Source organism: Plectropomus leopardus, chromosome 3 (genome assembly GCF_008729295.1).
Source record: "Plectropomus leopardus isolate mb chromosome 3, YSFRI_Pleo_2.0, whole genome shotgun sequence".
NCBI lineage: Eukaryota > Metazoa > Chordata > Actinopteri > Perciformes > Serranidae > Plectropomus > Plectropomus leopardus.
Genome location: NC_056465.1, coordinates 12,712,702 through 12,724,899, shown reverse-complemented (window position 1 = coordinate 12,724,899; position 12,198 = coordinate 12,712,702). Strand labels below are relative to the sequence as shown.

The 12,198-nt window shown below is 40.1% G+C and overlaps 1 protein-coding gene across 1 annotated transcript in view; it reads right to left on the bottom strand.

The window, feature by feature from the left end:
* The window catches only part of ror1 (receptor tyrosine kinase-like orphan receptor 1), a 149,580-nt gene extending 142,687 nt beyond the window's left edge, over positions 1 to 6,893 (bottom strand). Inside the window, exon 1 of the mRNA XM_042484153.1 lies at positions 6,558 to 6,893. Within this exon, the coding sequence (XP_042340087.1) occupies positions 6,558 to 6,663 (106 nt within the window). The 5' untranslated portion in view covers positions 6,664 to 6,893. The remainder of the gene's footprint in view (positions 1 to 6,557) is intronic.
* Between the last annotated feature and the right edge of the window lie 5,305 nt (positions 6,894 to 12,198).

The following is a 12,198-nucleotide window of genomic DNA, read 5'->3' as shown; positions in this document are numbered from 1 at the left end:
ATCGTCCATTATCTGATAAGCTATGCATATTTTGGGGGGGAAAGTAAATATTTTTGGTGGAGAAGCACATAAAGTTTGGGGTATTTAATACCTTGGTAGGAGCGTGGCGTTGTACAAAGACCTAATTGTGGCTGGACGGAGATCTGCCCGTCTGCTTGCAGTGGGGGTTTCTGAAGTCCTTAATGCAATGCAAACATGGCTTAAAAAGATTTACTCTGACACATATAGAGGAGTTTAAAAAGCCATGTTTCATCCCACCCCCTATTAAATGAAATGTAGCATAATCTTTGTATATTAATACCGGCGCATAGCTAGCTAGGAGGACACTAGCAAAGTAGTAATTTGATAAAACTGCAATGAAGAGTGGTCTCAATGAAATTTAGAGCTCTTTAAGCCAGCTCTATTCCCCGCAGTCCTTGACATTAAACTGTGCCAAGTCCATATGGGAAATTGATATGCAGTATGTGTGGCTTATTCCATTAGACTCATTAAAGTGTCACTTTGTCATCAGCATGCTCTCGCACTTAAAGCTTGCCTTACAACTGCAGCAAAGGACTCATTGTGTTGTGCGTGTAAAGTACAGCAGAGAACATTTTTTATGTGGCGGGTGTAATTTGTCTTCCAGACAGCAGTCGAAAGACATCAACATAGAGAGTATTGAATAGGAGGTATAGAAAGCTATTTAATTTGTAGTCCGGCATACAGAACAGGGGCAAGTATAATTTTAGCCTATTAATGTACCATGCACTTTGACTAATACTTAATGGTACCTTGCTGCAGCTTTGTGCAGACTGTTAAAATCATTGAAGTGCCACACTGTCTTCTACACACTGGCCTCTCAGCTGCAGCACTAAAACCTGAACCAATGTTTTCTGTTCCCTTTGTTAATCCGCCGCTACATTTCCCTGAACCCTGCAGAGGTTTTTCTCCCCCTAACAGACTGACCTCCTGTGCAGACACTAAATTGCAGGAAAAAGGGTTTTTCATGCTTGGCTACAGTTTGTAGTGGCAGAAACTTTATCAAACGTCTCCAACGAGGATCTGAGCGAACTGTGTTTAGCCTTTGATTAAACGCTGCCTCTCAGAGGGACTCTGACCGCTTAAAAGTAAGCATGCTCCACAGAGTCTGTTTTGTGGAAATAAGAGCATTTTTCTGCCAATATTACCCAAATGCAGGGAATTTACACTTCGTACCATTCACAGAAAGGCTTTTGGCTGACTTAGCAGCAAGCAGATCCACAAAAAAAAAAGAAAAATCAGGCTCTCCTTTCAAAATTCCTCTGTCAACCAAGCATTGACGACATATTATCAGAACATTCCAGCCAGCAACTCAATGGAAAACAACTGTACCATTTACTAACTTCACACAGGGAAACTTCATATCTTGTGAATTCTGTAGTAATCAATGAGGTAGTCCTGCTAAAGAAACAACAACCACAACAAAAGAGCGATGACAAAAACTATACAAGTTGGGAAAAAAGCACTGAACATTAGTTATTTGATATCTTTATGTTAATTAAATAATTTAAAGGTCCCATATAGATATCACTTTTAGGTTTATACTTGTATTTTGTGTTTCTACTAGATAATGTTTATAAGCTTTAATGTTTAAAAACACTCTTTTTTCTCATATTATCTGTTTGAGTATACTGTACCTGCATTCACCCTTTGAAATGCTCTGTTTTAGCGCCTGTCTCTTTAAGTCCCCCCTCCCAAAACAGTCCAGTCTACTCCAATTGGTCAGTGTTTCTGGGTCTTTAACATTCACACTCTCTGCGTCTTTGTACCTTCATCGCAGCTGAGAATGACTGTTACAGCAATTTAGCAGCACTTTTGGCCTCTATATAGTGTAATTGTGACATCACAACTTCACAGAAGTCGTTATGGCTTGTTTTAAGACAAAGGTTTATGAAAACACACTCTGCGCATGTCTCTGTGGATTGAGGTTTTGACACTTTCACAGTACTTTTATAACACCTATGCTAGTTTTATAATAAAAAGGGACATGGAAATCTGACTTTTTACAATATGGGACCTTTAAAGCAAATTGTCCACTGGCTTTACATCAGTTAAACAATTAGCACACAATATTCTCCAAAGTGTTTGCCCTATGGCAACACTGAGGAACGCCGAGCCTTGGCAAACACATGTGCTTAATAACGAGTGGGAAGTAGGTAATTGCCAGTGCACGACGTGGTTTACACACTGATGTTTTAAATCAGTGACATAAAACAGAGTTGGAGCGTATGATTTATGGCTATGTCCTGATTAAATTAATGTCCAAGGCTTTCTCCCCATTTCACACGCTCAAAATGGAGTTGAACTGTCTAAAAAAAAAAAAAAAAAATCCACCCCCCTCCTCCGAGAAAAGACCATACATCTGTTTCACACATACAGTTCCTGCCATAGTCTTCTGTGTCTGCCAAAGGCTTTTAGGGATGCACACCACTTGATGCCTGAGTTAGTGCACGGTGCAGAGTGGGAGTTGAGTATTAAACACGCCGGAGTCATCTATCTGGAAGATGTACCACTCAGACCATGATGGAGACCAACATTCCCCAGAGCATCTGGATAAAATACTGACAAACTGAATATAGTCACACATAAAAGAAAAATTAAATCAATATTGTGATGATGAGACGCACTAAGCAAAGCAAAAATCATTAAGGGAGGGTCTGATTTGCATTTGTTTTACAAGGATGCATAAAGAAAGTGCTACCATAAACTTTGACATCTCTTTCAACTCCTTAAAAAATGCTCCCTTAATATGAGTCAAAGAAATGCCAGAAGAAATATAACAGTACAGATAGACATCTCAGTAGCAGGGAGAGCAGGACAAGCTCCTACACACTCAGTCTGCAGCACTGAGGATTTTTTCCAGGGGTGAAGTGCCTTTAGTGTCAACAGTGTGTCCTGTTGAAAACTGCACTGAGGCAGTTCCACCCAACATGATTTATAGCCTCCCTGAGTGTTATTAAAAGGCTAAATGCAACTCTAAACACATTTCACATAGGCGCTGCCCTGCACAGGACCTTTTATGTTTAGAGGTGAATGTCCTATGTTCAGAAACATTTACACAGTTTATATAGCTAGGAAACATTGCCGTCAATTTCTTTTTATGAACATGTCACAGATTAGTACTTTGGAGCTGAAAAGCAGGGGTCGAGAGATGGAACGACAGTGACTACTTTGAAAAAAAGATGCTGTGCCTATCTGTTTAAATACATGGTGCATTTACTTGGGCTGTGGAAATCTGATTTGTCGCTTTCAGCAGAAATATGACTTCCATGTTGCAAAATCTGGGTTCAATTTCAGGTTAACTGATTAAGAATAAAGCCAGTTGGCAAAGACAGATTCCTGCTGGAAAAAAAATGCTCAGGCATGTCGACCTTCGTGTGGGTTTTTCAGTTTTTTCCAATTGTGTGCAAATGCATGGAAAAGACCTCCAGAGGCGGATGGTTATGATTTGCAAGTGGAGCATTGCCTATAAAATCTCATGATCTGTACATTAAGCCACTGAGAGCAGAGTCCCTGAAAATACATACACCATACATGAATGTATATTGTTGGTTTACACATCCTTTGTCAAGTCTGCAATGTAAACCAGTTCCCTTACTATGGTCAGGGGGAGTTTTGATTGTTCTTGGGAATCCTGACATTTCAACCTGTTAATCATGCGTCATATATTACAAAAAGTTATGCACACAGTTCGTACAATAGCTTATGAATTAGCACCATGATGCCTTGTAAATCAGCGCCCCCACCAGTTAGGTTGAGAAAAGGAAAATAATCATCACTGGGCATAATTTGATGACATGATGACGTAACGTAAAATAACACTGATTTTTAGTTTCACAGGGGACACAAACCCTGGTCTCCTGGGTCAAAGTCCTGTGTTTGTTTGACCCATCCACCATCCCGTCACTCTTTAAACTACGTGACCTGACTTCCTCTTATGCTCTTGTTAAGGAGGACAGCCTGCAGTGCGTAGATCATGTTATTACAGTCTCCTGGCTCACAATTCCATGGGTTTCATATCAATTACAGTGAAATACTTTTCGTAGGTATAATTATGAACAGTGAGTGAGAACAGCCTGCACATTTGAACCACAGACACAGAGACGTGACCCCTGACCTCTTGACTGGACGCTCACAGACTGACAAGTAAACTGTAGGGCAGTAAATAAAGACAGACAGCCACGCCTTTTAGTTTCTTACTCCTCATGTTTGCTCAGATGCTTCAACAATACAGTCTCATTATGTCCACTGATCACATGGTACTGCACTCTTCACATTGACTCCAGCTGAACTACACTGTTGTTCCTCTCTGCCCATTCCCATTACAGCAAGCCAAAGGAGAGACAAGACTGCCACTGTTATCATCTCCCAACATATCCCGGAGCTTCTTCATTGGTGGCGAATACAAGATTAAGTTTGTGGATGCAACGTCAGAACAAAGCATCCTGAAGGAATCCTTCACCCCTAAATGATCTCTGAAGAATGAAGAATCCATAAACTGAGAACATTCCTGATGAATTGAGGTCATAGGGATCCACATTTAACACCAGCATATCTATCCATCCATCTCTCACACAACGTCTGCAGTATGATCAAAGTCTTCTTTATTCAGTCGTATGCCCGGCGCTTCCCAAACACATGCATTTTGATATTATTTAAAACACTTCTGCATAAAGTGCACAGACGTGCTGCTGGTTCATGCCCGAGACTGTTTATTTAGTAATATTTTAGCAAAAATGCTTTTGGGATGTACTGAGTGTCCCCCTGGATAAATGAGACTTGGATTGAACTGCATGAGTTGTGTGAGAGTTTGTAAACAGATTAATTGATATAGTTTTGCTGTCCTTAAACGCGGCCCCCTATGACTTCAATTCATAAAGAATTCTTTGCATTTTTTGATTCTTTGTCCACCATTGAGGCATGAGAGAAAAACATTTTTTTAATGGTTTCAGCCTAACACTGGGTGAATAACGGATATACAAATGATAATTTCAGGGTGAAGAATTCCTTTAACTGTCATTTTCTTGTCCATGACCATTAAGGCTACAATAAAAACACAATTATTTGAATGTAGTGAGAAAGTCAGCATCAAAATCATTATACGGAGAAGCTGCAGATCATCTCTGAGAGACAGAAGCTCAAGCTTTTCAGTGGGAGGGAGTACATACGTATTAGCATATGAAGTGTAATTTTCAGGGTAAATGCTGCCTCTATACTCTGGGAGTCACTTTTATTTCTCTGTTTTCAGATATGAAGTAGGGGCTTGGCTCTCCTCCGCTCCATATTCGATCATGAAACTCCATTTGAAGAAGATACAGCGGACTCATCCAGTTAAGTAATGTGGATTAACATTCCTCCCTGCCTCAGAGCAAGAGAGAGAGGTAGAAAGATAAAGAGGAAAAAGATGGCAAAATGGCATTCGCAGAAAGCTTTACGCTCAACGCAGCATTTTCTGTACACCTCCATCATAAATAACAGCCAAAAGGATTTAAGGAGGACACAGATAATCCAAACAAACCCCAAAAAACCATCCGGAGATAATTCATCACTACCCATCAGGAAGGGGAGGATAGTTTTATACATACTATACACCTAGCACTGGAAAAAAGCTGACGCATTTCACGAGTGGCTTCATAAACAATTCAAATTTAATTCAAACTGAATTCAATCATACTTATATTAGTCAACCAAAGGCCAGTTACATATACCATCAGGCCATGCTTTCTTTAATACCACACACTCAGCTATGTGGAGGAAAAGACGGTGAAAATATGGTTATTTTGATTGTTGAATGAGCAAAAATGAGTAAAACTCAAAATACAGTAGGCCTAATTATTTATAACCACAGTGGACAAACAAATAAAACAACACAACTGTAATAAGAAATTAAGTTATTTCCATAGTCTGGCCTTTGTTTCCAAAAGTTGTCCATGCATCATCGTACACCCTGCCACAGCCATTACTCTGTTACCATCAGTCAAACCTAAATGCTTCATAAATGTTTGCCTTTCAATTAAAACGTTACCCATCTCTTATCTTTGAATTGACCCAGAATCACTGAAGGGGGTATTTGGGAGCACAATAGCTCTCCAGCTGACGAGTTAAGAGCCTTTCCATTGTGTGCCAACGGAGTCAAGTCTTTCCTCGTGCAGAGGCTTCACAATGACAAAAGGAAGATAATCTAAAAACCAAAGATCATTTACATGAGAGGGGAGACTGAATGATGGCAAACACCTCTGCATTACATGGCTGGAGCAACACGTTGAGGGCATTTGTGAGATGATTTCAGTTGCAAAAAACAAAAACAAATGAATGATCTTACAAATAAATTAACATACACATGCATGACTTAAACTGTGTGATAAAGTCACTACAAAGCTACAACAGGAGCGCGCTACGAGAATTTTCATCATGCTTGACATGTTATATTGTCGAAATCACGCGTGTTGGGATGAACCGCAGAGTGAGGGAAGCCAGCAGAGGAGCAGGGGGACAGCAGGGACTGAGCACGGAGCGAGGGAAGAAGTGTTGAGACTCACCGGACGCGCTCAGGTCCTGGACGCTGTGGAGGAGCAGGGCGACCCAGAGAGCGCAGGCTGGACATCTCCAGAGACGCCGGCTCGCCGCTGCCCGACTTGGATACATTCCTCCGGCTCTGTGTTACAACCTTCGCCCGCTTTTCACATCCACTTCTCTCAAAAATGTAATTTCGAGCCCCTCCAAAAAAATCAAAAAGGTATCTTGATAACTCTTGTTTTCAGACGTTTTTTTCAAAATGCATCAAAACGCTCAAAAAAAAAGTGAGAGTGGGGCAGAAAGTTGTGTCCGTGTCTCCTGGTGTGTGTCTCTTTCCTCCTCGCTGGAGCCCAGCACACTTTCCCCCTCTCTGTCGCTCTCTTCAAACTGAGCAGCAATCTTTCCTACAAACTTCACCGGAGAGGCTCGTGCCCACAGCAGCCACATGGCTCTGATTAGCCACGTGTCGCCACCCTGTGGTCACTGCAGGAACTGTCAGAGAGACGTTTAAACATTTCATTCAATAACTCATCTTAAAACCCACTTACAGACCTGCTTTTATGTGATGTCTATTTTAATTAATCTATCTCAGTTTGTCTTCGGATTTATTGTTTATTCTGTCTTGATTGCGTTTAAATCAATTATTTATTAGTACAATTATTTTCGTGTTTACTGCTAATATTCTTTGAATTGTATTTACTCTTATTGGTGTGGGCTGTTGTTGTTGTTGTTGTTGTTGTTGTTGTTGTTTTTGTTTTTTGTGAGGGGCTATATGAATAAAGTAATTATTATTAAAAAAAAAAAAAAAAAAAATTGTTGTTGTTGTTGTTGTTGTTGTTGTTGTTGTTGTTGTTGTTGTTGTTTAAATAAAAAACATTTAGCTGATTTGAAAGTGTACAGGACCCAAAAGTCAATAGCATTTTTTGGTGGTCCTGGTATTGTACATGCTGGCTCACTGTAAGAGCTTACTGGCACACTTAATAGAACTGAGCCATCATTAATGTTATCAATTTCACCTGTGCTTTTCCTACTAAGACATGCCAAACTGTCTGAAACAAGTCCATTTGGAAGTCTAAATCTGGGTTTGTTTGTTTTTTTTTCAGATGGTCACGGCATACAAAAGCTTCAGAGCAGCTATTGAATGAACATTAAGATGACCAGCCTTAAGTGTCAAGTCTTTGCACTCAAGTCTCAAGTCAAGAGAGGTACATCCCAAATCAAGTCCCTCGTACTGAACATTGACAAGTCAATAACACATCATGACAAAGTTGACTTGAAAGTTGGACTTGAGTCGCTGTGGCTAATTTGTAAAATTTGTTTTTTGTTGGTAACAGCATAGTTTTGGTATTTCAATGAAATTAGCCTACAGTAGGTTTATTTTTTGCCAGCCAGTCCTCAGTAATGTAACATGACACTGTTATTGCTCCAATTAAAGGACAATGATATGGTTTCAATTTTACAAGATCTTCAATGGATAAACCAACTAGAATGAACACCACAAGATGATATGACCAGCTAAACCAATAAAATCAAGCAAAAACATACCTTGAGCTGGTCAAACAAGCTGGTCAACCAGTTTTACCATTTAAGCTGGCAAAGTTGCTTTTTTTCAGCAGGGGTGCATCTTCAAATATCTAAAGTATGATCAAAGTTGAATTAAGTAACCCAACAGAAAGCTTGTCAGTTCCCTCAGGCAGAGGGGCTCTGAGCAGCCACTTTATTTGGGCTGTCTTTGGTGCGCATGATTTTACGAGGTCTAGTATTTACAGGGAGGAAATGAAATGAAAAAATCAGGGAATGTGACTTGTGAAATCAGCATGGCTGTATACTTTGTTACACTTGTGATATTTCTGAAAATGTATACAGACTTGACTTTTCAGCAAAAGTGTACAGGATGTATTACATAATTTATTAGACTGTGCATTTTGTAATTTAGTATCTGGTTTGTTGAGTTGTATTGAAACCAGTATGATGCCATTGCGTTGTACCGCTGTACCGTGACCGACCAGCACCACCCAAGCATATGAAAGCAGGCCTGTTTTTAACCATATTCTCATTTGACTAAACACAGACCAAAGTGATGTACATTAATCATCAGCTGTTGATGGAGCTGAATTAATCTTTCTGGATTATCTGGTAATGATGCATCTGATTAGATGATCTGACATTTTGATAGTGACTTAACAAGTAGATCTACCTTTTTATAATAACTAGATGAATTAACCACCATATTGAAACCATATCAAAATATGTAACACAGAGAACATTTAATTTCTATCCATGCATTACATTTACAAAGACTGTAAAGATGGAGTGTAATGAGAAGAGAACGATCACGCCTGCAAACATGCTGACTAAAATGACACACTATGCACACAAACCGTTACACGATTATTAATTCCAGAGCCTTAAAGTCTTATTAACCCACCTCACCTTCCCCTCCATAACTCCACACCTTGTTTCATTTTACTCTGCTCACTTCTGGGTTTTGACACACACTTTGTCTCTGCATGTGTCTGCACATACAGGCCACTTTGACAGACTAATACCACAGCAGGAAAAGAATGGTAGCAATTTAGCATCTCCGGTTCTCCCATATTGTGACCTACCCAAGCTCATTAGAGGGAAATATCATCCTCTCTGAAGTATGTTTTGATTTAACTGTTACAGAGAACAGGAATAGCATGTATGAATAATGCTCTAGACGGGATTACTTTCGATTGAAGATCTGAGAGAGGGTGTAGCGGGCTGCTCACAAGTGTCAGGACTTCACCTCTGATTTCGCTTGTCAGTCCCGGGGTCCAGGACTTGGTTCATAGCTGCGTCCTTAGAACTAATCAAAACCTTCCTTCCCGTCCTCTCCCTGCACACTAACAGTCATCCCTGGAGAGATGCTGCTAACCACCGCTTCGAGATAGCACTGCACACGCTTCCTGCAACCACCAGATAGCATAAAGGTGTTTCCAAATTTTGCTCAATAGACTTCCGTATTGGTTCAAGAATTCTTGTTTTACTGTATACTGTATGTCAGCACATCTTTGCAGTGTCCCTGGTCCACCGTCAACTGAGGAAATTAAGAATATGGTGATTGTGAGAGTTGAGGGATACAAAGCAGCAGTTTTACGATAGCTGCCAAAAGCTCTGATCAAAACCATGGCTGCGGCCGATTCAAGCAATTCAACACATAAATAGAGACTGCAGTTCAATTGCTAATGATGATTGAGGGTTCAATCTCACTTTAATGGGTTGGATGTAACAATTCTTTCACACCAGAGGTTGTGATTTTGAAAAAGTGGCATTTTAAAGGTGCAGTGTGTAGGATTTAGTGGCATCTAGTGGTTAGGTCGCAGAATTGAAACTCCTCCTGTATGCCAAAGGAAATGGCCCCATCTAGAGCCAGTGTATGATTTTTGAGTTCTGGGCTACTGTAGAAACTGATGGCAGACTCCGTGGAAGAGGACCTGCTCCATATGTACGTATCAGCTCATTCTAAGGTAACAAAGACACGATTCTTATTTGCAGGTAAACTAATGAAATATATAATTTCAGCCAACAGATCCTCCTGAATCCAGAAGACCAGACCTATAAAGAACAGATTTTACAGGGCTCAAAAGTAGCCGTTGCCCATTAGTTACAAACACTTTTTAACATACAAAAATGGGGACAGTAAACATCAAAATTTACACCCCAGAACAAATATTTTTAAAATCTTTGTTGCATTAGTGATATTAAGACAATGCTGCATGTACGTTTACGTATTCACCCGTGTGTTCACAGACATCTAATTTGGAGACAATGGCAAAGCAAATTAGGTTGTTTGACTGAGGGGTGAAAAGTTCACAGCACAAATGAGCATTGCAAAAGAATGTGCAAATTGGTTCAACAGACAAAGAACCAGAGGAACCTAAAGGAAAAACAAAAAGGAAACCTGTGAAGTCTTGAGAGCCAAAGTGTCCCGTTATCTTTGAACTGGACAAAAAATGTATCTGCAAAGCTTGTAAAATGCATGCAAAGTGTCAGATGAAACACAGACTACAAAGAATTTTTAATGATAACGCTTCCAAACTTTCTTTAATGTTCACATTTTCATTATCAAGCTGACATAAGTTACTCAAAACATAAGCTGACAAAAACTGACAACCATATTTACAGTTGCGGCAATCAAAACCTGATGTCTGGTTGCCAGACTGGTGACTACTTTTAAAAGTTAGTGTCGAGCCTAGTTTTTTCTTGAGTTCATTGAATTTTGAGTAATAGACCTAATATTGAAACATGTACACTCATAGTTCTAATTTCTTAAAACTGCAGTCTGTAACTTGAATGACTGTCAGTGGTTTGAGGGGCTCTTGCTAGTTTAGCTTTTTTTGGACTGCAGAAAAAAAGAGGCATGCCAAACGTGTGTAAGATTGCATGTGCAGACATGGCATGTGTATGATTTCACATAACATTTCAATTAAGACAACAAAGGGCTTTTGTGCTCCAGCGATATCACGCGGAGAGAAAATTCAAACAAAGTAACTCTAAATAACTGTCAAAGCAAATGAAATTGGGCATGACTGATTGCAGTTTGGGGAAACGTGTGAGGTGATGCACATCACATGTCAGCTGAGGCGCCCCTTTAAATTTGCTGTTTAAGCAGCCAAATGAGTTTAAGCTAAGCTGTGTTTAGGTGGTTTTCTCTGTAATAAGGACCCTCAGAGGAGTGGAAGGAGTTTTCGGAGGGGGGAAGACCTCACCACTGGGCCGATCAAGTAGCAAGATTATTTCTGACGTTGGCCTATTTTTCCTCCTTGATGTCTATCGACTTCATTTTGCCTAAAGTAGGATATGATTATTAAAATTGCAACCATGCATGGTGAAAGTCATCTAACTTTCATGGTGGAGTGGATTAGGGTTCTGAAGGTCTCTTTGAAGAGCAGATCCCCGAGGCTTTCTCCAGCGGCCACAGCACATGGACAGGGAGGCCCTTTGTTACAAAGCTGGCAATGATGTCTGAGTCAATAAAAGAGAATGAAAAGATGAGGGTGATGATGGCCTTTCTGCCACATCTACTCAGCGTTTTTAGGTTTCTCCACAGCTTTTGCTCTGTCTCTGTTTCCTTCACATCCTCAAATGACTCTGATAATATGCGCTTCAATCTGATTTTCCTTGCCGTCGTCTGAAAATGTGCTAGCATTTTGCGCATTCTTTAATCAGTGAATAACTCAAGACAGTTTCCATCCCAGTTTAGACATCATTAAATGGCTGACAGATAATGTTGGCCTCAATGCATCCTTTGTACCTACCCATCTCCGTTCAAATCCCAGTTTAACTGTACTGCATATTGCATTTTTAAGGGCTTACCGTTCAAATGCCTGTTGCACTGTTGGGGTGTCTTTTGAAACATATTGCAGTCAGTGCTAATAAACAACAAATGGAAAATGGAGGAAACTCTTCCTGGCCAATACTGAAGAAAGAAAGGTAATCTTCGCTGCAAGCAGGCAAAACTCATGTGTTACACTTGCAGTTTTGCAGAGCAAACATAGAGCACTGCAAAAGCAATTCAACTTTTCAAAACCTTTTCAAGAAAATAGGTAAGTGCTTCCCCTTAATGGTCTGCTCATCTGCTTGGTAGAGCACATTTTGACTCACTACATCAAAAGGCAACTACTATAAGGCAATGTC